Source organism: Gobius niger (genome assembly GCF_951799975.1).
Source record: "Gobius niger genome assembly, chromosome: 22".
Classification (NCBI taxonomy): domain Eukaryota; kingdom Metazoa; phylum Chordata; class Actinopteri; order Gobiiformes; family Gobiidae; genus Gobius; species Gobius niger.
Genome location: NC_136873.1, coordinates 11135898 through 11162612, shown reverse-complemented (window position 1 = coordinate 11162612; position 26715 = coordinate 11135898). Strand labels below are relative to the sequence as shown.

Genomic DNA, 26715 nt, shown 5'->3' with positions numbered 1-26715 from the left:
AAAGACTCTGAGGCGGAGTCTCCTGCTATGGCTTTCAGACGGAGAATGGCTTTTCCTTCTCTTAAACGTTATTGCTGAAACTGTCGCTCTGAGGTTTTATCCATGAGCTCCGTCACGTCTGAAGGAGCTTCATGTATTGCGTGTTTTATGGCGTGACGTGGGCGGGGCTTCTGCTGTAGTTCATCTTCACCGTGTTTATTCTTTTTGTTTCTTTGAGCCGGAGATTCATCCTGAAGTGACTCAAACATGTCTCCTGGTCTCACCTGTGTCGACCACAGGGGGCGCCAGAGCGTGGAGCCTTTAACCCCAGGGAGACACAGACATGCTGGAGTCACTTCCTGGAGAATAAAGATCGTAAAGAGAGTTTGGTTTGTTTTTGTTTTGAGACGTTAAAGACTAAAGTTCGTGGTGATCTAGTTTCCGGTAGTGATGTAGTTTCCGGTAAACGGGTGAATCTGCCGCCGCCGGCGTCGGGAGCTGCTGCCGACTCTGAAGCTGAATGTGCTGAGTTTAAATGTGGGTGTGGTTATAAAACGCGGTGTCGCTGCCGTCGCGAGGCAGATATGGCCCTAAGTTCCTTTGTCCCAGAAAAATACCCTGCTTTAGTTTGAGAAATGCTCCACAGTTTGAAGGCGGTTCTGCTCGTGGTTCTGGCTCTGTGGGGTCAAAGTTCAAACGTCCCACAGAGGCGGGTCACAAGAGGCCCACTGTCCCACAGAGCAGCTCCACAGAGGCGGGTCACAGGCGGCCCACCGTCCCACAGAGCAGCTCCACAGAGGCGGGTCAGAGGAGGCCCACCGTCCCACAGAGCAGCTCCACAGAGGCGGGTCCCAGGAGGCCCACCGTCCCACAGAGCAGCTCCACAGAGGCGGGTCACAGGAGGCCCACAGAGCAGCTCCACAGAGGCGGGTCCCAGGAGGCCCACCGTCCCACAGAGCAGCTCCACAGAGGCGGGTCACAGGAGGCCCAGCGTCCCACAGAGCAGCTCCACAGAGGCGGGTCATCCGAGGCCCACTGTCCCACAGAGCAGCTCCACAGAGGCGGGTCACAGGCGGCCCACCGCTGCAACAGAGAGACAGAACGTAAGGGTAAAGCAGCTGAACTTCAGACCAGTCGTGTAGTGAGTGACCTGTAGTGACCTGTAGTGACCTGTAGTGACCTGTAGTGACCTGTAGTGACCTGTAGTGACCTGTAATGACCTGTAATGACCTGTAGTGACCTGTAGTGACCTGTAGTGACCTGTAGTGACCTGTCAGACATTAGTGAGTGACCTGTAGTGGCCTGTAGTGGCCTGTAGTGACCTGTAGTGACCTGTAGTGACCTGTCAGATGTGAGTAAGTGACCTGTAGTGACCTGTAGTGACGTGTAGTGACCTGTAGTGACCTGTAGTGACCTGTAGTGACCTGTCAGACATAAGTGAATGACCTGTAGTGACCTGTAATGACCTGTAGTGACCTGTAGTGACCTGTAGTGACCTGTAGTGACCTGTAGTGACCTGTAATGACCTGTAGTGACCTGTCAGATGTTAGTGAGTGACCTGTAGTGACCTGTAGTGACCTGTAGTGACCTGTCAGACGTTAGTGAGTGACCTGTAGTGACCTGTAGTGACCTGTCAGACATAAGTGAGTGACCTGTAGTGACCTGTAGTGACCTGTAGTGACCTGTCAGACATAAGTGAGTGACCTGTAGTGACCTGTAGTGACCTGTAGTGACCTGTAGTGACCTGTCAGACATAAGTGAGTGACCTGTAGTGACCTGTAGTGACCTGTAGTGACCTGTCAGACATAAGTGAGTGACCTGTAGTGACCTGTCAGACATAAGTGAGTGACCTGTAGTGACCTGTAGTGACCTGTAGTGACCTGTAGTGACTTGTAGTGACCTGTAGTGACCTGTAGTGACCTGTAGTGACTTGTAGTGACCTGTAGTGACCTGTAGTGACCTGTAGTGACCTGTAGTGACCTGTCAGACATAAGTGAGTGACCTGTAGTGACCTGTAAGACAGTAGTGAGTGACCTGTAGTGACCTGTAGTGACCTGTAGTGACTTGTAGTGACCTGTAGTGACCTGTAGTGACCTGTAGTGACTTGTAGTGACCTGTAGTGACCTGTAGTGACCTGTAGTGACCTGTCAGACATAAGTGAGTGACCTGTAGTGACCTGTAGTGACCTGTAGTGACTTGTAGTGACCTGTAGTGACCCTGTAGTGACCTGTAGTGACCTGTCAGACATAAGTGAGTGACCTGTAGTGACCTGTAGTGACCTGTAGTGACTTGTAGTGACCTGTAGTGACCTGTAGTGACTTGTAGTGACCTGTAGTGACCTGTAGTGACCTGTCAGACATAAGTGAGTGACCTGTAGTGACCTGTAGTGACTTGTAGTGACCTGTAGTGACCTGTAGTGACCTGTAGTGACCTGTAGTGACCTGTAGTGACCTGTCAGACATAAGTGAGTGACCTGTAGTGACCTGTAGTGACCTGTCAGACATAAGTGAGTGACCTGTAGTGACCTGTAGTGACTTGTAGTGACCTGTAGTGACCTGTAGTGACCTGTAGTGACCTGTAGTGACCTGTAGTGACCTGTCAGACATAAGTGAGTGACCTGTAGTGACCTGTAGTGACCTGTAGTGACCTGTAGTGACCCATAGTGACCTGTAGTGACCTGTCAGACGTCAGTGAGTGACCTGTAGTGACCTGCAGTGACCTGTTAGACGTGAGTGAGTGACCTGTAGTGACCTGTAGTGACCCGTAGTGACCTGTAGTGACCTGTAGTGACCTGTAGTGACCCATAGTGACCTGTAGTGACCTGTCAGACGTCAGTGAGTGACCTGTAGTGACCTGTAGTGACCTGTAGTGACCCATAGTGACCTGTAGTGACCTGTCAGACGTCAGTGAGTGACCTGTAGTGACCTGTAGTGACCTGTCAGACGTGAGTGAGTGACCTGTAGTGACCTGTAGTGACCTGTAGTGACCTGTCAGACATAAGTGAGTGACCTGTAGTGATCTGTAGTGATCTGTAGTGACCTGTAGTGACCTGTAGTGACCTGTCAGACATAAGTGAGTGACCTGTAGTGACCTGTAGTGACCTGTCAGACATAAGTGAGTGACCTGTAGTGACCTGTAGTGACCTGTAGTGACCTGTCAGACATTAGTGAGTGACCTGTAGTGACCTGTAGTGACCTGTCAGACATGAGTGAGTGACCTATAGTGACCTGTAGTGACCTGTAGTGACCTGTCAGACATAAGTGAGTGACCTGTAGTGACCTGTCAGACATAAGTGAGTGACCTGTAGTGACCTGTAGTGACCTGTAGTGACCTGTCAGACATTAGTGAGTGACCTGTAGTGACCTGTAGTGACCTGTCAGATATTAGTGAGTGACCTGTAGTGACCTGTATTGACCTGTATTGACCTGTAGTGACCTGTAGTGACCTGTAGTGACCTGTAGTGACCTGTAGTGACCTGTCAGATGTGACCTGTAGTGACCTGTAGTGACCTGTAGTGACCTGTAGTGACCTGTAGTGACCTGTAGTGACCTGTCAGATGTGAGTGAGTGACCTGTAGTGACCTGTAGTGACCTGTAGTGACCTGTAGTGACCTGTAGTGACCTGTCAGATGTGAGTGAGTGACCTGTAGTGACCTGTAGTGACCTGTAGTGACCTGTAGTGACCTGTCAGACATAAGTGAGTGACCTGTAGTGACCTGTAGTGACCTGTCAGACATTAGTGAGTGACCTGTAGTGACCTGTAGTGACCTGTAGTGACCTGTAGTGTCCTGTAATGACCTGTAGTGACCTGTAGTGACCTGTCAGACGTTAGTGAGTGACCTGTAGTGACCTGTAGTGACCTGTAGTGACCTGTAGTGACCTGTCAGACATAAGTGAGTGACCTGTAGTGACCTGTAGTGACCTGTAGTGACCTGTAGTGACCTGTCAGACATAAGTGAGTGACCTGTAGTGACCTGTAGTGACCTGTAGTGACCTGTAGTGACCTGTCAGACGTTAGTGAGTGACCTGTAGTGACCTGTAGTGACCTGTAGTGACCTGTAGTGACCTGTCAGACATAAGTGAGTGACCTGTAGTGACCTGTAGTGACCTGTAGTGACCTGTCAGACATTAGTGAGTGACCTGTAGTGACCTGTAGTGACCTGTAGTGACCTGTAAGACATTAGTGAGTGACCTGTAGTGACCTGTAGTGACCTGTAGTGACCTGTAGTGACCTGTAGTGACCTGTCAGACGTGAGTGAGTGACCTGTAGTGACCTGTAGTGACCTGTCAGACGTGAGTGAGTGACCTGTAGTGACCTGTAGTGACCTGTCAGACGTGAGTGAGTGACCTGTAGTGACCTGTAGTGACCTGTAGTGACCCGTAGTGACCTGTCAGACGCTCTCCTGCAGGCACAGCGCCTCCACAGCGGCGCTCGGGCCCTGGCTCACGCCCCCGATCACGAACATCATGGCGTCCGTCTGCAGCAGGGCGGAGGAGCAGCGAGCCGTGGGCATCGGGGCCACGTACTCCCAGCGACGCTTGGCCGAGTTATAGCTCTCCACCGAGGCCAGAGGAGACGGCTCGTTCCCTGGACACAAGAGCACACACGGACCTTTCTGAACCTTCTTATATCTGCTGTGTATTTATACTTCTACTACAGGAAAGTGTGAGCGGAGAGAGGGGGCGGAGTTAACTGAAACGCCTCACAGAACAATGTCTCTGTACAAGGTCCTCACAGACTTGGACCTCCGCTATTTAAGGCCAGACGCTGCAGGTGAGCAAGATTTCCTCAGAGGGATTTTGGATGTTGGTTTTAAAATAAGCTGTTTATTTTTGGGAAAATCTGGAAAAGTCCAAAGCTCAATAAATGTGTCTTTTTTGCTGGATTTTTGTCTTTTTTTAGATGGATTTTTGCCATTTTTTTGATGGATTTTTGCCATTTTTTTTGCTGGATTTTTGTCTTTTTTTTGTTGGATTTTTGTAATTTTGTTGTTGGATTTTTGTCTTTTTTTTGCTGGATTTTTGTCATTTTTTGTTGGATTTTTATAATTTTTTTGTTGGATTTTTGTCACTTTTTTGCTGGATTTTTGTCACTTTTTTGTTGGATTTTTGTCACTTTTTTGCTGGATTTTTTTTGCTGGATTTTTGTCACTTTTTTGTTGGATTTTTGTCATTTTTTTTGCTGGATTTTTGTCATTTTTTTGCCGGATTTTTGTCATTTTTTTGCTGGATTTTTGTCACTTTTTTGTTGGATTTTTGCCATTTTTTTGATGGATTTTTGCCATTTTTTTTGCTGGATTTTTGTCATTTTTTGTTGGATTTTTATAATTTTTTTGTTGGATTTTTGTCACTTTTTTGCTGGATTTTCGTCTTTTTTTTGCTGGATTTTTGTAATTTTTTTGTTGGAGTTTTGTCACTTTTTTGTTGGATTTTTGTCACTTTTTTGCTGGATTTTTTTTGCTGGATTTTTGTCACTTTTTTGTTGGATTTTTGTCATTTTTTTTGCTGGATTTTTGTCATTTTTTTGCCGGATTTTTGTCATTTTTTTGCTGGATTTTTGTCACTTTTTTGTTGGATTTTTGCCATTTTTTTGTTGGATTTTTGTCTTTTTTTTGCTGGATTTTTGTCTTTTTTTTTGCTGGATTTTTGTCTTTTTTTTGCTGGATTTTTGCCTTTTTTTTGCTGGATTTTTACCATTTTTTTGCTGGATTTTTGTCTTTTTTTAGATGGATTTTTGCCATTTTTTTGATGGATTTTTGCCATTTTTTTTGCTGGATTTTTGTCTTTTTTTTGTTGGATTTTTGTAATTTTGTTGTTGGATTTTTGTCTTTTTTTTGCTGGATTTTTGTCATTTTTTGTTGGATTTTTATAATTTTTTTGTTGGATTTTTGTCACTTTTTTGCTGGATTTTTGTCACTTTTTTGTTGGATTTTTGTCACTTTTTTGCTGGATTTTTTTTGCTGGATTTTTGTCACTTTTTTGTTGGATTTTTGTCATTTTTTTTGCTGGATTTTTGTCATTTTTTTGCCGGATTTTTGTCATTTTTTTGCTGGATTTTTGTCACTTTTTTGTTGGATTTTTGCCATTTTTTTGTTGGATTTTTGTCACTTTTTTGTTGGATTTTTGCCATTTTTTTGTTGGATTTTTGTCTTTTTTTTGCTGGATTTTTGTCATTTTTTGTTGGATTTTTATAATTTTTTTGTTGGATTTTTGTCACTTTTTTGCTGGATTTTCGTCTTTTTTTTGCTGGATTTTTGTAATTTTTTTGTTGGAGTTTTGTCACTTTTTTGTTGGATTTTTGTCACTTTTTTGCTGGATTTTTTTTGCTGGATTTTTGTCACTTTTTTGTTGGATTTTTGTCATTTTTTTTGCTGGATTTTTGTCATTTTTTTGCCGGATTTTTGTCATTTTTTTGCTGGATTTTTGTCACTTTTTTGTTGGATTTTTGCCATTTTTTTGTTGGATTTTTGTCTTTTTTTTGCTGGATTTTTGTCTTTTTTTTTGCTGGATTTTTGTCTTTTTTTTGCTGGATTTTTGCCTTTTTTTTGCTGGATTTTTACCATTTTTTTGCTGGATTTTTGTCATTTTTGTCAATTTACATCCTCATTTTCTTCTCGTTTTTTGACGCCATTTTGAAGAAGCTTTTAGATTTGGAGAATTTGGAGAAAACATGTTCAGGTGGGAGTTCAGAGGTTTAAGGTGCTTTATTTGTCACTGTCCAACTGTGTGTCAGGAAACTACGGAGGCCTGGAAGTGACATCAAACATCTGTATCAAACGTCTGTATGATTGTGTTTGCTTCCTCGGTCAGAGCACTATAAATATCCTGATGGACGTCGTGTTTCGGCGCCGCGGATCATCTCTCTGCTCTCCACAGCCGTTCGCCGTTTCCATGGAGACGCTCATCATCATCGCCGCCGCCGCGTTTGATCTCGGGGCGAGCGGACGATCGGCTTCAGATTCACCGGGAACATTTACATACGTGTCATACAGAGATCACACAGGTATATCTATGGGAACATCTGGATCCCTCGGTCACAGCTGCATCGGGAGGGGGAGGGGAGGGGAGGGGGGGGGGTTTGGTTGTGAAGTTTGGGAAAGCGCTGACGGGGCAGAGTTTAGCTTCATTCACAAAAATCTGACCAGGTTTTTCTGCAACTCATTCAGAACAAACGGAGACACTTTCTGGAGGAGGAAGAAGAGGAGGAGGAAGTGGAAGAGGAGGAGGAGGGAGGAGGAGGAATCTGGTCCATGTCTGATGTTGTCGCTGTTATGAAACGCCTAAACAAAGGCGTCTCGTTGCTGATCCGTAGTGGAGGCGAGTGGGAGGCGGAAAAACAGGGCGATTTCGCAAAACAACTGCAGCAAATGAATAAACATGAGACAAACGAGGCTCGTCCATAATTCAGAGTCACAGAGTCACAAACCCTCATGTTCTCAGGCCTCGATTTCACCGAGAAGAAACAAAAACACGAGGGACGACTGAGCCTGGGTTAGTCCTGGTTTAGTCCTGGTTTAGTCCTGGTTTAGACTGTTGAAACTTTTCTTCTCACTTTTTTTTGTTTTTCTTTCATTTTTTCCCTTTATTTTCCCTGGTTTTCCATTTTTCCAGTTAATCGGGGGAAACAAATAAGGAGATGACATTTTCCCAGTTTTTTCATATTATTTTCTCCCACATTTTTTCTGCCACGGGGACATTTTCAAAACAATTAGGGAAAGAATTGGAGGGAAAATGGAAAAGACAAAATGTGGACAAAAAAAAAGAAAAAAGAATAAAAATTAGGGAAATTTGGTTTAAGAAAAAATATAAATTTCTTGAAAGAATCGGAGGGATTGTGAGACAAATATTGGAATATAAAAAAAAAGGTTTTTATAATTTAGAAAAATGTCAGGAACATTTGTACGGAGCTCTGGAAGTGACGTCATGAATGAATGAAGGTTTATTCGGTTACAAAACATAAAACAAAATGTATGTTTTGCAAATTCATCACAGACAAGGCGGGAAACCGAAAAGGTGAAGCTGAAGCCGTGGCTTATTTTTCCTGCCCTATTTACAAAACAACAAAACAACATCTACCCATCAAAGACGTTACAAAAAACAAATATATACAATATATACTTATACATACACACATATAGTTAAGTTAAGTTATACTGTATTAATCTCTGTAGAGAAAAGAGTTCTCTGCATTTCTTTTCTAAAATAAAAAGATTGTAATTTGTAATTACAAATGCTTATTTGTTTCTCTGTTTCAATTTATGCACAACAGTTATGCATGAGCTTAACTTAACCACATTTTCTTAAGCATTTTTTGTGTATTTCTCAAAAATTAAGATTTTAAACTGTTTTTTGAAATAATGAATGGAATTTCTCCTCTTAAGATCATCAAGTCGACCCTTTGACCGAGATGGTTCATTTTAAAGTTAGTTTTTTAAACATGTTTTCTCTCAGGTTATATTTCTGGTCCCAAACAGACAAAGTATATTTTCAGGCAGTTTTTTCCTATGAACTTTGTACATAAACACAGCGGTTCAGACTGACTCGATCACAGAATTTAATTGCTTTAAATTTGCAGAATATTGCGTTTGTTGGTTCAGTATACGGAGAATGATTGACTTTCCTTATGGCTTTTTTTTGTTAAATAAAAATAGGTTTTGGTACGTTTGGAATAACACATTTCTGTTCCTTCTGAAAGAGGCAGAGTCGTTTAAAGATGAAGAGACGGCGAGGAAGACGAGGCTGAAACACGTCTCGACCTGTGAGAAAAACAATCGCCGCCGTTTCCCGTTCGCACCAAACACGCCGGAAAAACTCAGAACAGACGAGAAACCACCGAGGCTCGTCGCCGCGGAAACGCTCTGGCTTCCAGCTGCAGATTCCAGGTGTTTTTCTGAGCTCGTTCTGACGATAATGACGAGTGTGCGCTTTAACCTCTCCCTGAGCAACATCCCAGAATAACCCCATTAAAGCTGAACTCTCCCCTCCCTCGGCTGCTCTGCACTGACGGCAGGTTTTTAATGAGTCACTTTAAAACTCAGAGTCTGGATGGTTTTGTTTCAGAGACTTTTACAGCAGCTCTTCATAATGTTTCAGATTATTGAAAGTAAAATGTGTAAAGTAAAGGTTAAAGGGACTATGCGGAGTTTAAACCTCAGTGTGTTCCTCCCACACAGACCTGTTCACCACAACCGCCTCGAGCTGCAGTGACACGTCTGACCTGAGGGGGCGGGAGTGAGTATATTTGCCTTTGTCGTCACTTTTTATTTCCCTTATGTGTTTTTGTCACTTTTTTAATGGCACTTTTGTTACTGTTTTGTCGTTTTTTTTCTTGGATTTTTGTCACTTTTTTCTTGGATTTTTGTCACTTTTTTCTTGGATTTTTGTCACTTTTTTGTTGGATTTTTGTCACTTTTTTGTTGGATTTTTGTCACTTTTTTGCTGGATTTTTGTCACTTTTTTGCTGGATTTTTGTCACTTTTTTGTTGGATTTTTGTCACTTTTTTGCTGGATTTTTGTCACTTTTTTTGTTGGATTTTTGTCACTTTTTTGTTGGATTTTTGTCATTTTTTTGTTGGATTTTTGTCATTTTTTTCTTGGATTTTTGTCATTTTTTTCTTGTATTTTTGTCACTTTTTTCTTGGATTTTTGTTGTTTTTTTCTTTGATTTTTTTCTTTTTTTGCTGGATTTTTGTCACTTTTTTGTTGGATTTTTGTCACTTTTTTCTTTGATTTTTGTCTTTTTTTGCTGGATTTTTGTCACTTTTTTGTTGGATTTTTGTCACTTTTTTGCTGGATTTTTGTCACTTTTTTGCTGGATTTTTGTCACTTTTTTGTTGGATTTTTGTCATTTTTTTGTTGGATTTTTGTCATTTTTTTCTTGGATTTTTGTCATTTTTTTGCTGGATTTTTGTCATTTTTTTGCTGGATTTTTGTCACTTTTTTGTTGGATTTTTGTCTTTTTTTCTTGGATTTTTGTCATTTTTTTAGTGGATTTTTGTCATTTTTTTGTTTGATTTTTGTCATTTTTTTAGTGGATTTTTGTCATTTTTTTAGTGGATTTTTGTCACTTTTTCTTGGATTTTTGTCATTTTTTTCTTGGATTTTCGTCATTTTTTTCTTGGATTTTTGTCACTTTTGTCCATTTACATCCTCATTTTCTTCTTGTTTTTTGTCGCCATTGTGAAGAACCTTTTAGATTTGGAGAATTTGGAGAAAATGTTCAGGTGGGAGTTAAGAGGTTAAGGTGCTTTATTTGACACTATACAACAACTGTGCAATGAAATGGAACACTTTAAAATGGAGACCTGAGCTTAGACGAGTTCATGTGCACCTGTCTGGTCTTCACGCGTGCCCTCAGTCACGTTAGAGAGGCTAAATGCTAACGCTAGTGCTGTGCTAACGTGACTGAGGACACGCGTGAAGACCAGGCAGGTGCACATGAACTCGTCTAAGCTCAGGTCTCCGTCTGGAAACTGTTCCTTTAAGGCGAGACACAAACAAAGTCTTTTCCTGAATGTAAATCGTGAACGATGACTCGACCGTTCCTCTAAAACACGATGATGATGATGATGGAGCACATGGAGCTGCAGTTCAGGCTCTGCTGCGTCGAGTTTTATTCGTCTCGTTCCAGTTTCTGTTTCTGACCTTGTGCTTTTATGTTCCGCCGTTTTTCTCGGGGAATAAATCTGTGCGATTGAGCCGGAGCTGCTGCATCAGCGCCGCAGCTCATTCTGTTCTCCAGGACAGGACGCAGACGTGCCAGACTCTCCCCCCCCCCCCTCTCAGCTCCTCCCCCCTCTGTCCTCCCCCCTCACCCTCCCTCACCTCTGCAGCTGCTGCCTCCTCCTGCAGCTTTTCTGCCTCTGGCGTTTGCGCTAACGAGACAAACGCAGCCTTAAAGCAGCGCTGTGTAACTTGTCGACCTTAATCAACCCTTCCCCAGTGCATATGTATATCCACAATACACTGATATGATATAATAAAGACGATCGGGTCCCGAGTGTGAACCTGAGCACGTTTGTTAAGTTTGACGTCGGGACCGACAAATATGTGAGAAAGAAAACATAAAAACAGCATCAGTATTTCAGAAACTGAGAGTGACTGAACCGACTCATGTCTCAGACTCTTTAGCCAAAAACGCCGCACCTGCTGCTACAAAAGTCATATTTACTAAAGTCAGTACTCCCGAGGTTAGCGTAGCTGCGGAGGTGTTAGCATTTATCTCCGCTAACCCGGATGTGCAGCATGTTTGGCTCATGTTCTGATAAATAAGTCTGAGTCTCTCTCTGTGAGTTTCACTAATATTTCTAGTGGTTTTAAAGAGTTTTTTGGAGTTTCTCGCACATCTGTGAACCCGGAAGTCGAGCCGCTCTGTCTCCTCCCACGCAGTCTATTCCTTAAAAGGGCAAAAAGGCGAGAAGCCCAGCGCTCGAGGAGTGGGCGGAGCCTCCACAGAGCTTGATTGACTGAAGTTAATGCACTGAAAAGGCTTCCAATGTTGGTCACACATGGGTCACGTGAGAGAAAAGAATGATCTCTGTTGTGTAAGTGGATGAATAATCTTCCTCTGTCCCTTTGTCTTTTCTGTCAGTGCAGGATTTACTCTCACGGACGATTAATGAGTAACAAACACAACATGTACGACAGCTGCAGTGGCGCTTACGGCCTCTAGGGGCAGAGTTACTTTAAGACCGGTCTTTAAAATCCCTCAGGATCTGTCCAAGGTCGTCTGAAAGAACAGGAAACACACAAAGAGAAGAAAGAGGCACTGACCTAAGCCTCCGGCGGCGATGACCCGGCCGCCCAGGCAGCCCGCCACGAAGTCCGCCCTCTTCTCCCTCATCCGGGACGTCCGGGTGGGCTTCAGCCACGCACCTGAGAGCGAGACAGAGGTCAGAGGTCAGAGGTCAGAGGTCAGAGGTCAGAGGTCAGAGGTCAGAGGTCAGAGACTCAGAGACTCAGAGACTCAGAGACTCAGAGGGAGAAAACACAACGTTACAAATGTCATTTATTTAAGCTGGTTTTAATGGACAGGATTATTGGTCCTGTCAGGTCAGGCCCAGGGAAAACACACAGGACGGCCCAGGCGGGACAAGGTGAGACAAGGCGGGAAAAGGCGGGACACTGCAGGGGAAAAGGAACATTTAACCTCTTAACTCCCGCCTGAACCCAGAGGATCTTTTTCCTCATGTCAGATTTTTTTTACATCATTTTTTTGTTGGGTATTCAACTAATTTTTGTCACTTTTTGGTCATTTTTTGTCATATTTTTCTCATTTTTTTTAATCATTTTTTGGTGATTTTTTTTCAATTTTTTGTCATTTTTTGTCTCATTTTTTGTGGATTTTTGGGGGGTTTTTTGTGATTTTTTTGTGATTTTTTTGTGATTTTTTTGTCACATTTTTGTCATTTTTTTGTGATTTTTTGGGGGTTTTTTGTGATTTTTTTGTGATTTTTTGTGATTTTTTTGTGATTTTTTTGTCACATTTTTGTCATTTTTCCATCCTTGTTTTTGTCTCAGTTTTGTTGCTATTTTCTCACCTTTTTTCCAGAAGCTTTTGGATTGGGGTAAAGCTGAACTGGAGAAAATGTGCTCGGTTCAGGCGGGGGTTAAGGGGTTAAAAAATCCCTCTGAAAAACTCTTCCAAACATTGTTCAGTCCGAGGCTGGAAAAAGTCTTTCACAGAAAGTGTCGCCACAACGAGAGGAAAAAGTGTTTTGAGAAAAAGGCCGTTGAAATCACGTTCTCCCATGTAAGTCTATGGGGGAACACGGAGTCAGTGCAATATTTAAACATGTTATTGTGAAGGTTTGGGATGTTTTTTGCTTCCAGGTGAAAGTTTGTATGTTCAGAGACAAATCGGCCCAAAACCTGAAAACTGGAAAAAAAAAAAACAGTTTTGCCTGTAGCGTCTCCCCTTATAATAAGAATAAAACCAAACCCTCTACGGCGCTTGTAGAGGGTGGAGCGTGTCGGGGTCGCCGCGGTGACGAGGTCGAGCGTGTCGTGGTCGCCGCGGTGACGAGGTCGCGAGGTCGTGAGGAGAACACGCTGAGGTCAGGCTGAGGAGCAGAGCGAGGCTGGAGACGCAGCTGGAGCTGAGACGCTGCAGATATTTAAAGCTCGGATCAATGTTCTTTCGCTCCGACCCCGACCCCGAGCGCTCGCACGCCACGGGAGCACCACGGGGGGGGGGGGGGGCGGGAGCGCCACAGTGGGGGGGGAGGGGGGGACCGGGGGCTTTTCTCTCTGTTTTCTTTGTTTCAGACTCGAAAGGTCCATATGTCACAGAGAGTGCATCACTGTGACAGGTCCCTGGGCTGAGAGCAGCTCCTGCAGGTGCCACTGTCGTCGTGTCATTGGGCAAAACACTTCCCCCTTTGGCACTTTTTTGTCATTTTGTCGTCAAATTTTTATCACATTTTTGTCATTTTTTTGGTCAATTTTTTTATTTTTTTTTTATTTTTTTTTGTCCATTTTTGTCATTTTTTGTTTATATTTGTCCAATTTTTTGTCAATTTTTTTGTCAATTTTTTTGTCAATTTTGTTCAAATTTTTTGTCTTTTTTTCCTTCATTTTTTATTGCTTTTTGAAATATTTTTTTATCATTTTTTTTGGTCAAATTTTATTTTTCATTTTTTTCATCTTTTTTTTTACTTTTATTTTTATTTTTTTTCATTTTTTGTCAATTTTTTATCAAATTTTATCAAATTTTTGTCATTTTTTGTCAAATTTTTTGTCTTTTTTTTCCTTCATTTTTTATTTCCTTTTTTTCCTTTTATTTTTTATATTTTTTTTGGGTCAAATTTTTGGTCATTTTAAATTTTTTTTCCTTTTTTGTCAATTTTTTGTCCATTTTTTTGTCATTTTTTGTCATTTGTTTGGTCTTTTTTTTGGTTTTTTTTTCCTTTTTTGGTCAATTTTTTATCAAATTTTTGTCACATTTTGTCAAATTTTTCGTCAATTTTTGTCCATTTCTTGTGGCGCTCCCCCTCCTCCCCCTCCTCTCCCAGTGTGTGCTCTGGTGTGTGCGTGACTTTCCTGTAAAGCGCTTTGGGCCTGATGAAGGTGGAAAGTGCTTTATAACTGCATTTACATTTACAGAGAAAGATAAAGTCGAGCTCACGCTTCAGCTCCAGACTCCGCTGTGCGACTTTAATCGTGTTCAGAGGAAACGTTCTCTGATTCCAGACTCTGAACTCCCCGAACACCAGCCTCGCGCTGCAGAAGAAGAGATGAACTCGTCTCCATCACGAAGCGCCGCGTTCGCCAGAGCCGAGCGCCAAACGCAGCGAGCGCCAAACGCAGCGAGCGTGACGAGGAACACGCCAGCGCCGACGCACGGCCAAGTTTTAAATGAAGATTCTCGGAGATACAGAGAGTTCAGGAGGAGGAGGAGGAGGAGGAAGACTCTGATAAGTATTTTTCCCCAAGTGTACTTATCGTCTACTTACAAGTATCCTCCCTGGGTCTAAATTGTCCCACTTGTAGTGTGCTTCAAAGTACTTTTAAGTCGTCTTCTAAGTTTACTTTCAGTCTATCTCTACTACACTTAGAGTATACTTCATCTTTAAAAGTACACTTTACAGCATATCACCGCGGCGACGAGCGGCGGCGGCGGGAAATCGAATACAAGACATTCCCAAACATGAGAGACGTTGTTATTCATTGTTAGGCATGTTTTAGTGACGGAAATTAGACTCAAACTAAAGTAGGGCTCTTTTTTTTGTCTTTTTTTGTCATTTTTTGTCATTTTTTGGTCTTTTTTTTGTCTTTTTTTTTGTTATTTTTTAGAATTTTTTGGTCATTTTTTTGTCATTTTTTGTCATTTTTTGTCATTTTTTTGTCATTTTTTGGTCATTTTTTGTCTTTTTTTGGTCATTTTTTTGTTATTTTTTTGAAAAAAAAATTTGTCATTTTTTGTCATTTTTTTGTCATTTTTTGTCATTTTTTTGTCATTTTTTGTCATTTTTTTTGTCTTTTTTTGTCATTTTTTTAGTTATTTAAAAAAAAAAAAAAATGTAATTTTTGTCAATTTTTTTTATCATTTTTGTCACATTTTTTATCATTTTTTTGTCACATTTTTGTCTTTGTTTTCTTTTTTTGTCAATTTTTTTGTAATTTTTTGAAATTTTTGTCACATTTTTGATCATTTTTTTGTCATTTTTTGGTCTTTTATTTGTAATTTTTTTTTTATTTTTTTGTCACATTTTAGTAATTTTTTTTGTAATTTTTGGCTTTTTTTGTAATTTTGTTGTCATTTTTTGTCATTTTTTGTCATTTTTTTTGGCTTTTTTTACGCCGACGCACGGCCGAGTATTAACTGAAGATTCTCGGAGATACAGAGAGTTCAGGAGGAGGAGGAGGAGGAGGAAGACTCTGAAGTATTTCCCCAAGTGTACTTATCGTGTACTTACAAGTATCCTCCCTGGGTCTAAATTGTCCCACTTGTAGTAGGGCTGTGCAATTAATCGAAATTCGATTACGATTTCGATTACAACAGTAAACGATTACAAAATTAGCATAATCGCAAAAAAATCGATTTTAATTTGTTTTTTTTGTTTTTTTTAAATTTTTAATTTTGGGATTTTTGTCACTTTTTTGTTAGATTTTTGTCACTTTTTTTTATGGATTTTTGTCTTTTTTTTTATGGATTTTTGTCTTTTTTTAATGGATTTTTGTCTTTTTTTTAATGGATTTTTGTCACTTTTTTGATGGATTTTTGTCTTTTTTTTAATGGATTTTTGTCTTTTTTTTAATGGATTTTTGTCTTTTTTTAATGGATTTTTGTCTTTTTTTAATGGATTTTTGTCTTTTTTTTAATGGATTTTTGTCTTTTTTTTAATGGATTTTTGTCTTTTTTTTAATGGATTTTTGTCACTTTTTTGATGGATTTTTGTCTTTTTTTTAATGGATTTTTGTCACTTTTTTGATGGATTTTTGTCTTTTTTTTAATGGATTTTTGTCTTTTTTTAATGGATTTTTGTCTTTTTTTTAATGGATTTTTGTCTTTTTTTTAATGGATTTTTGTCTTTTTTTAATGGATTTTTGTCTTTTTTTAATGGATTTTTGTCTTTTTTTTAATGGATTTCTGTCACTTTTTTGATGGATTTTTTTTTTTTTTTTAATGGATTTTTGTCACTTTTTTGATGGATTTTTGTCTTTTTTTTAATGGATTTTTGTCACTTTTTTAATGGATTTTTGTCTTTTTTTTAATGGATTTTTGTCACTTTTTTGATGGATTTTTGTCTTTTTTTTAATGGATTTTTGTCACTTTTTTGATGGATTTTTGTCTTTTTTTTAATGGATTTTTGTCTTTTTTTAATGGATTTTTGTCTTTTTTTTAATGGATTTTTGTCTTTTTTTTAATGGATTTTTGTCTTTTTTTAATGGATTTTTGTCTTTTTTTAATGGATTTTTGTCTTTTTTTTAATGGATTTCTGTCACTTTTTTGATGGATTTTTTTTTTTTTTTTAATGGATTTTTGTCTTTTTTTTTGCTGAATTTTTGTCTTTTTTTTTGCTGAATTTTTGTCTTTTTTTTAATGAATTTTTGTCTTTTTTTTAATGGATTTTTGTCTTTTTTTTAATGGATTTTTGTCACTTTTTTAATGGATTTTTGTCTTTTTTTTAATGGATTTTTGTCTTTTTTTAATGGATTTTTGTCTTTTTTTTAATGGATTTTTGTCTTTTTATTTGCTGAATTTTTGTCTTTTTTTAATGATTTTTTTTCTTTTTTTGCTGAATTTTTGTCTTTTTTTAATGAATTTTTGTCACTTTTTTGCTGAATTTTTGTCTTTTTTTAATGGATTTTTTTAAAGGCAACAAATAATCGTTTGAATAATCGTGTTTTCAATTATGACAAAAATAATCGTGATTATTATTTTTTCAATAATCGAGCAGCCCTAACTTGTAGTGTACTTCAAAGTGCTTATAAGTATACTTTTAAGTAGTCTTCTAAGTTTACTTTTAGTCTACTTCTACTGCACTTTGAGTATACTTCATCTTTAAAAGTACACTTTACAGTACACTTCTGTTATACTCTTAGTTTACTCGCGAATACTTGCAGGCTGAGTTTACAAAAACACACTTTGAAGTACAAGTACAGTGTAAATGTGAGTAAACTTTAGTATAAGTATATAAATAAGTATAGTATGAGTATTATCTTCTATTGTCAAGTACAGACGACGGCGTAGAACGAACCTCCTGAGGTCAATGTGGGCGGAGTCTGTGACTGACCGCTCTGTGGTGGTGCCGACTCTGACCTTTTCCCTCAGCACCGCCGCCGCCGCTAACGAGCTAATGCTAATGAACTCATTAGCTCGTTACAGACGCTATAATTATCCCAGAACAATATTATAATGAACCCGACCCAAACGGACTTAGCGCGAGACACAATGTGCAGAGGGAAAATGGGTCAAAGCTCGTTAGAAATCGCAGACGTTCACTTTAAGTTTAGACGACTCGTGTTTTTGTTTATTATTGTTTTCAGGGTTGGGCTCGAATTATGTAAAACTTTCAGTTCCTCCAGATTTTTGTTTTTGTAACAAACAAACTCTGCCAAAGTCAAAGTCAGTCATTCAGTCTGAAGCTCCTCCTCCTCTGACTCTCCTACGTCTGAAGCTCCGCCTCCTCTCACTCTCCTATGTCTGAAGCTCCGCCTCCTCTCACTCTCCTATGTCTGAAGCTCCGCCTCCTCTCACTCTCCTATGTCTGAAGCTCCTCCTCCTCTGACTGTCCTACGTCTGAAGCTCCGCCTCCTCTCACTCTCCTACGCCTGAAGCTCCTCCTCCTCTCACTCCTATGTCTGAAGCTCCTCCTCCTCTGACTCTCCTACGCCTGAAGCTCCTCCTCCTCTCACTCCTATGTCTGAAGCTCCTCCTCCTCTGACTCTCCTACGCCTGAAGCTCCTCCTCCTCTCACTCCTATGTCTGAAGCTCCTCCTCCTCTGACTCTCCTACGTCTGAAGCTCCTCCTCCTCTGACTCTCCTACGCCTGAAGCTCCGCCTCCTCTCACTCCTATGTCTGAAGCTCCTCCTCCTCTGACTCTCCTACGTCTGAAGCTCCTCCTCCTCTGACTGTCCTACGTCTGAAGCTCCTCCTCCTCTGACTGTCCTACGTCTGAAGCTCCGCCTCCTCTGACTCTCCTACGTCTGAAGCTCCGCCTCCTCTCACTGTCCTACGTCTGAAGCCCCGCTTTATTGTGAAGGTGGTGCTTTACTCCTGAGGGCAGCGCAGTGGTGCGTGCGGAGAATCCCTGATCCGTCTCTTTAATATTGCATCTGCTCGAGAGGAAACCGCCTCCACTGAATATTAAACCCGACGAGTCACTGAGAGTCAGAGAAACAACATTATTCTGTCACTCCCTCATTAAAAACATGGCTGAAGTGTTGCCTTGGCACATTCACGTATTTCTGAGTAATCTGTAAAAACTCTGACGGCGGCCATTTTAGGGATAGGTTTGCCTGAGTCCTCCTAGGAACGCCCCCACCTCCTGGAGACGCCTCCGAGCTTTGGTCACCAGCCGAGTAACCAACCACTGCTCCTCAGCAGAACCCCCTCCCCACTGATGCCACAGACAGCGTGTGGAGGGGGCTTGTCTAAAGGCTCAGAGGTTCTTAAAGAGACAGAGGCCTATTTCAAGACATTCACTACAGCCATTTTGAGAGAGACATTTAACCCCTTAACTCCTGCCTGAACCGAGCACATTCTGTCTAGTTTGGCTTTACCCCAATCCAAAAGCTTCTGGAAAAAAGCTGAGACAAACAAAACTGAGACGAAAACAATGATGGAAATGTGACAAAGAAGTGAGAAAACATTGACAAAAAAGTGAAGAAAAATTGATGAAAATGTGATAAAAAATGACAAAAAAAATGACGAAAAAATGAAAAAAATGAAAAAAATAATAATAATTGAAAAAAAAAAAAAATACTAAAAACTACCAAAAAATGACAATAAATGTGACAAAAAAATGAAAAAAATTTGATTAAAAAATGACAAAAAATGGAAAAATTTGAAAAAATAAAAAAATTACAAAACATTACCAAAAAAATGAGGAAAAAACTGAAAAAATGTGACAAAAAATGAACAAAATGGAGCAAAAAAAAGACAAAAATGTGATAAAAAAATGACAAGAAATGAAAAAAATGTGACAAAAAAATGACAAAAATGTGAAAAAAAAAAAAAATTACAACAAATTACCAAAAAAGGAGGAAAAAATTAAAAAAAATGTGACAAAAAAATGTGACAAAAAAATGAAAAAAAATGGATAAAAAAAAATGACAAAAAAATTACAAAAACGAGTTGACTACCTACAAAAAAATGATGGAAAAAAAATGTGATGACGTGAGGAAAAAGATCCTCTCGGTTCAGGCGGGGGTTAAGAGGTTAAAGAGACAGAGGCCTATTTCAAGACATTCACGGCAGCCATTTTGAGAGAGACATTTTATACAAGGCAGTTATTCTAATTTACTGCATTTACAGACCAACAGAAGGTTTGTCATCATTGTAGTGAGATATAGACTGGTGCTATGGGACTGAAGAGGAACAAAACCACTGATGGATGGATTGAGTCACGTGGTTTTGCTTGTTAATGTGAGCGGACTGTGACTTCCTCTGGTGGTTTCTCCTTCATCATGTTGTTCCCTCCCTCTCTCTCTGCAGACGTTAAATATTAAAGCTCTCTCCGCTCTGATGGATATTAAGCTCTGTTTCACTGAGCGTCACATTTAAACGCTGCTGTCGCGCCGGGAAACGGGAACGATAAATGTTTCAGAGGCGGAGCCGCAAATCACAGGGGAGCGAGGAGAGAGAGGCTTACACTCTGTGAAGTCCTGATGAAGAACCTCTCAGAGTCTCTGAGTCTCAGAGTCTCAGAGTCTCGGAGTCTCGGAGTCTCGGAGTCTCGGAGTCTCGGAGTCTCGGAGTCTCAGAGTCTCAGGTCAAATTTTTTGTCATCTTTTGTCATTTTTTTGTTTGTTTCTTTGTCATTTTTGGGCTTTTTTTAGTCATTATTTGTCCTTTTTTTTTGGCTTTTTTGTCAATTTTTGTCAATTTTTTGTCCAATTTTTGGTCATTTTTTTGTCTTTTTTTTGTCTTTTTTTTTTGCTTTTTTGTCATTTTTAGTCAAATTTTTGGTCATTTTTTTGGCTTTTTGGGGCTTTTTTTGGTCATTATTTGTCATTTTTTTGTCACATTTTTTGTCATTTTCTGGGCTTTTTTTGTCAATTTTTGTCACATTTTTGTCACATTTTTGTCACATTTTTGTCATTTTTTTTGTCATTTTTTTGTCATTTTTTTGGTCATTTTTTTTGGCTTTTTTTTGGCTTTTTTTGTCACATTTTTGTCACATTTTTTGTCACATTTTTGTCATTTTTTTTGTCATTTTTTTGTCATTTTTTTGGCTTTTTTTGTCACATTTTTGTCATTTTTTTGTCATTTTTTTGTCATTTTTTTGGCTTTTTTTGGCTTTTTTTGTCACATTTTTGTCATTTTTTGTCACATTTTTGTCACATTTTTTGTCACATTTTTGTCATTTTTTTGTCATTTTTTAGTCATTTTTTTTGGCTTTTTTTTGGCTTTTTTTTGGCTTTTTTTTGGCTTTTTTTTGTCATTTTTTTTGGCTTTTTTTTGGCTTTTTTTGTCACATTTTTGTCACATTTTTGTCACATTTTTGTCACATTTTTGTCACATTTTTTGTCACATTTTTTGTCACATTTTTGTCACATTTTTTGTCACATTTTTGTCATTTTTTTGTCATTTTTTTGTCATTTTTTTGTCATTTTTTTTGGCTTTTTTTGTCACATTTTTGTCACATTTTTGTCACATTTTTGTCACATTTTTGTCACATTTTTTGTCACATTTTTGTCATTTTTTGTCACATTTTTGTCACATTTTTTGTCACATTTTTGTCATTTTTTTGTCATTTTTTAGTCATTTTTTTTGGCTTTTTTTTGGCTTTTTTTTGGCTTTTTTTTGGCTTTTTTAGTCATTTTTTTGTCATTTTTTTTGGCTTTTTTTTGGCTTTTTTTGTCACATTTTTGTCACATTTTTGTCACATTTTTGTCACATTTTTGTCACATTTTTTGTCACATTTTTTGTCACATTTTTGTCACATTTTTTGTCACATTTTTGTCATTTTTTTGTCATTTTTTTGTCATTTTTTTGTCATTTTTTTTGGCTTTTTTTGTCACATTTTTGTCACATTTTTGTCACATTTTTGTCACATTTTTTGTCACATTTTTGTCACATTTTTGTCACATTTTTGTCACATTTTTTGTCACATTTTTGTCACATTTTTTGTCATTTTTTGTCACATTTTTGTCACATTTTTGTCACACAGGTCTCAGAGTCTCAGAGTCTCAGTGTCTCAGAGTCTCAGAGTCTCAGAGTCTCAGAGTCTCAGAGTCTCAGGTCAGGTTAGCATTTAGCCTCTCCTGGTGTATTCCTATGGCTCCAAAGGTGTTGTTAGCATTTAGCCTCTCCCAGTTCATTCCTATGGCTCCAAACGGGGTGAAGTTAGAAGCGACCGAGCTCTTCCACAAAGACCAGACGGATCAGCTCGTCTCAGCTCAGGGAAGAACAGATCTCAGTCTGGAAGAAACTGTTCCTTTAAGGTCACTCTTCACAAGACGCAGGAGCTTCTTCTTCTTCTCTCTCCACCTGTTGTTGTGAAGTTTGTGCTGCAGGTGTGGGGGGTTCAGAGGAAGAAGTGTGTGTGTTTCCTGATTGGAGTTTCCTGCTGGGCCGGGGCTGATTGGGATAATTACAGCTCTCGCAGCAGCTGTTGATGAGCCGGTTCTCAGTCGGAGTCTTTGTTCAAACAGAGACGGACCAGACTGAGGCAAAGCTCTTCATGTCAGTCAGTCTCATCACAGTTCACTCTGACAAAGCTCATCTCTCTGTGAAGTGGAGATTTTTTATCTATTTTCCTCCCTTTATATCTTAGTTTTCATGTCAGAGAATAAAAATGACAAACTCACCCCGCATGAGATTCAAAATCCCTCTGAAAAGTCACTAATACGTCGATAAAATAAAACTCATGTATTTTAATCGGGCTCAATCCGGCCCCTTCTCTCATCACTCTGACCTTTAACCTTTTGCTTTAAAGTCTGTTCCTCCTGGTTTACACACAGACCTGGACTCTTCGGCGTCTTCTGTGTCTTTAAACCACGTTGTTCCTAAAGCTGCTCCTCGTGAAGGACCTTTTTGTCATTTTTCGTCCATTTTTTCTCAATTTTTTTGTCAAATTTTTTGTCAATTCTTTGTCAATTTTTTCTCATTTTTTTCTCCATTTTTCGTCAAATTTTTCGATTTTTTTGTCCATTTTTCGTCAATTTTTTCTCAATTTTTCGTCCATTTTTTTTCAATTTTTTGTCCATTTTTTCTCAATTTTTTCTCAATTTTTTGTCCATTTTTTGTCCATTTTTTGTCCATTTTTTCTCAATTTTTTGTCCATTTTTTGTCCATTTTTTGTCCATTTTTTCTCAATTTTTCGTCCATTTTTCGTCCATTTTTTCTCCATTTTTCGTCCATTTTTCTCCATTTTTCTAATTTTTTTTTGTAACTTTTTCGTCCATTTTTCGTCTATTTTTTCTCTTTTTTTCTCAATTTTTCGTCAAATTTAAAAAAAAAAAATGTCAATTTTTTCTCAATTTTTCGTCCAATTTTTCGATTTTTTTTTGTCAAACTTGTGTCAATTTTATGTACATTTTTCATCCATTTTTTCTCCATTTTTTGTCAAATTTTTCAATTTTTTTGTCAAATTTTGTCCATTTTTTCTCACGTTTTTTCCTGCAGCAGGACCTCGCTTCATCCTCACGTTTTGGAGTCAATCCTGAGGTTTCATTCCGCCGTTTCTTCTTCCACAGCGACGCCTCGTTTAATCTCATGTTTTTTCGCGGGCTCAGCGTCGGCCAAAAGTCCGGATCTGTGAAGGGTGAACGTTCCTCTCTGAACACACGCTGTGGCAGATGTAAAAACGCCTCGTTCCTGTGGAGACTCTTCTTCTTCTTCTTCTCTCTCCCGTCGCTCTGGAACTTTCCTGCTCTCGCTCTGAGGAGGCTGAGCAGAACTAGGTCACGGCGGAGGAGCCTCTTCTCTGGACCAGGAGCATCTCAGGCCAGACGAGCAGCAGAAGCAGAGGATCATGTTCATATGAAGATCAGGAATCAGAGACGACTTTATAAACCTGTGTCTCCACTTTGACAGAAATGTTCAGGCCTTTCCTCCTGGCGCTCGGTGACGGAGTGGAGCCGCAGACGGATCGATGGAAACAGAGGAAGGAGAGTTTCCAAACGCTCAGAGGCTGCTCCAAAAAAACAGAGGTCAGGGAGTGAGCTCTCCAGAGGAAACAGAGGGAGAGGAGTCTGAGATAGTACTGTCTCCCAGAGCTCAGACTTCTCGATGAGAGGAAGAGGACGAGAGGAAGAGAGGAAGCTTCAGACACAATGGAACACAATGGAAGAGTCTAGAACAATTCTTTATCCAGTGCTGTTTTCGGTTTATTGAGTCTTAAACCATTACATACAACACAAGCCGCTGTAAAAAAGTGAGAAAAGGTTTATTTAGGCTGAAGCGTGTGTCAGCGCCTCCTGGTGGATGATCAGCCTCGTGTTTCCTTTTTGCGTCGCCTCCGTCGTCCAGGACTGGAGTGAATTCCACAAAGCAAACGGACATTCCCTCAGACCCTCAGAACACATTTCTGACGCTGATTTGATGTTTTTTTTATCCAAGAAGCTTTTAGATTTGGATAAAGTCGGTTCAGGTGGGAGTTAAGAGGTTAAAGGTGCTGAAAACTGTTCCTCTGCGTTTGTCCTTTTGCGTCCATTTTTTCTCAATTTTTGGTCAAATTTTTCAAGTTTTTTTGTCAATTTTTTTTTTTTTTTTTGTCAATTTTTTCGTCCATTTTTTGTCAATTTTTGGTTAATTTTTTGTCCATTTTTTCTCAATTTTTCGTCAATTTTTTCTATTTTTTTTGTCAATTTTTTGTACATTTTTCGTCAATTTTTTGGCAATTTTTTCAATTTTTTTTGTCAATTTTTTGTCACTTTTTCGTCCATTTTTCTCAATTTTTCGTCCATTTTTTGTCCATTTTTTGTCACGTTTTTGTCAATTTTTTCTCAATTTTTCGTCATTTTTTTCTCAATTTTTCGTCCATTTTTTCTATTTTTTTGGTCAATTTTTGGTCAATTTTTGGTCAATTTTTTGTACATTTTTTGTACATTTTTTGTACATTTTTCGTCATTTTTTTTGGCCATTTTTTCGTCCATTTTTTTCAATTTTTTTGGTCAATTTTTGGTCACTTTTTCGTCCATTTTTCTCAATTTTTTGTCCATTTTTTCTCACGTTTTTTTCCCAAGAAGCTCAGGTGGGAGTTAGGAGGTTAGAGGTGCTGAAAACCGTTCCTCTGTTTGTCTTTTGCGTCTCCGTCACTGCAGGCTCTTCTAGTTTCCTCCTTCTCACTGAAGCAGACGATTCATTTCTCTGAGGAGGTTTTGCTTCAGCTTCAGTCTGTGTGGGAGACTCCACCCTCGGACTCTTAGAGGTTCATCGTGTCCGCTCTCCCCTTTAAACGGTGACTCTGTGGGTTTGTCTCGTGTCTCAGACGGTTAATCCAATCAGCCGCTCCACAGCTCAGGCCTCGCTCCAGAGGGAGGGGCGTCGAGGAGGGCGGAAGGAACCAGAGGAACCGTGACGAGAACAAGACGCGAGCCGCCGTTTCAGCCGGATCACCATCTGTTTCAGGAGCTGTCGTTATTGAATGGCTGTAAACAGTGTGATCTGATGTTCATATAATCTGAATTCTTTCTGATATATCTCAGCAAAGTCAAACTAACATCACAGAGACCAAACAATAGAGTTTATAGAGAAAGTGCAGTGTTTCCAACAGTGGTTAAAGGAGCTGCACATGTGCAGAACGTACGTCAGTGTCGTCCCTTCACTTTATCCCCGTAAGAGAAGTTTGATTTGACGAGATCGACACAGTTACTAAAGAAAACAATCAACTGTGAACTGGATTAAACCCTTTGTGTTACTGAAGATCAACAATCATTCTCCGTCTGGGTCTGGGTTTGAGTCTGGGTTTGAGTCTGGGTTTGAGTCTGGGTTTGAGTCTGGGTTTGAGTCTGGGTCTGAGTCTGGGTCTGAGTCTGAGTCCGGGTCTGGATCTGGATCTGGGTCTAGAAGAGAGTTGCTCTAAAAATCCAGCTCAGTGTTTGGGGGAAACGTGTTCCAGAAATATACGACTTCTTCTTTCAGTAACTGAGGAGTTTAACATCACTGACACAAACACAGGGAATATGTTAGTCACTACAATTTAAGTGCATAAAATAAAATAAAATAAATAAAATCAAGTCGTCTGTATCGAACATCATCAAAACAGAACAGAACAGAACGGGGATAAAGAAGAGGAACTCTCTGACTCAGCACTCAGGCTTTATTACTGTGTTATATTGTGTCTAAAGTAACTTAAAGTGTAACAGCAACATTTTGGAAACCATGAGTGTAACGTGTTTGTGAAGGCTCTCATTCATCCAGGCAGCGTCCACAGTAGAAAAGGTTAAATCTTCGACTGGACCGGGTTTAGTTCAGGACGTTTTACTTTCGTCACAGAAGCTTCTCCTGAAAAGTACTGAAAGTTTTCCCGAGTCACGAAAACACATTTAAAGTTCGATGTATTGAGGCAGGAAAGTGTCGCGATAAACGATAATATCGAATAACGATAAACGATAATATCGACTCTGACGATAAACGATAATATCGACTCTGACGATACGAGACACTGTCGACTCTCTTGTTCTAAAAGTGCATCATCATGTCCTAAAGTCTTCAGTTACAAATCAATGTTTTACAAAGAAAAACTATAATAAATGTACAGACGATAAATATCGAGCAGGAAGTGTTTTGTAAAGTAACGTCTAAAGCACGAAGTGTTTTGTAAAGTAAGGTCTAAAGCAGGAAGTGTTTTGTAAAGTGACATCTAAAGCAGGAAGTGTTTTGTAAAGTGACGTCTAAAGCAGGAAGTGTTTTGTAAAGTGACGTCTAAAGCAGGAAGTGTTTTGTAAAGTGACGTCTAAAGCAGGAAGTGTTTTGTAAAGTGACGTCTAAAGCAGGAAGTGTTTTGTAAAGCAACGTCTAAAGCAGGAAGTGTTTTGTAAAGTGACGTCTAAAGCAGGAAGTGTTTTGTAAAGCAACGTCTAAAGCAGGAAGTGTTTTGTAAAGCAACGTCTAAAGCAGGAAGTGTTTTGTAAAGCAACGTCTAAAGCAGGAAGTGTTTTGTAAAGCAACGTCTAAAGCAGGAAGTGTTTTGTAAAGTGACGTCTAAAGCAGGAAGTGTTTTGTAAAGTAACGTCTAAAGCAGGAAGTGTTTTGTAAAGCAGAGGAACATCTAAAGGTGTTTGTGATTCATGAGGCTGATGGAGCAGGAGGAGCAGCTGCACCGGCTTTAATCCACACATTACACACAGTTATAATCCTGCACCGAGAGCCTTTCAGGTGTTTATCTGAAACCACAGCTGCTGAGCATCATCATCATCATCATCATCACAAACAGAGGAACGAGAAACGCTTTAGTTTCCACAGACTCATCAGACACAAGTGAAGTTCACACCAGGATTTGGGAGGTTTTGAATGAACTTGGAAATGCTGCTACGCTAACGGGGCTAAAGCTGTTTCTCCCTTTCTTTTTCTGCAGCATCACAATGTAAATGAGAATCTCCAGCTGCTCCACGTGAACCTGT

The 26715-nt window shown here is 39.6% G+C and overlaps 1 protein-coding gene across 1 annotated transcript in view; it reads right to left on the bottom strand.

The window, feature by feature from the left end:
* Positions 1-686: 686 nt before the first annotated feature.
* Positions 687-26715, bottom strand: part of klhdc8b (kelch domain containing 8B) — a 29690-nt gene continuing 3661 nt past the window's right edge. The window contains exons 3-5 of the mRNA XM_079581031.1: positions 11751-11852; positions 4367-4566; positions 687-1062 (exon numbers count right to left, since the gene is read on the bottom strand). Coding sequence (XP_079437157.1) covers positions 4370-4566; positions 11751-11852 — 299 coding nt within the window. The 3' untranslated portion in view covers positions 687-1062; positions 4367-4369. The remainder of the gene's footprint in view (positions 1063-4366; positions 4567-11750; positions 11853-26715) is intronic.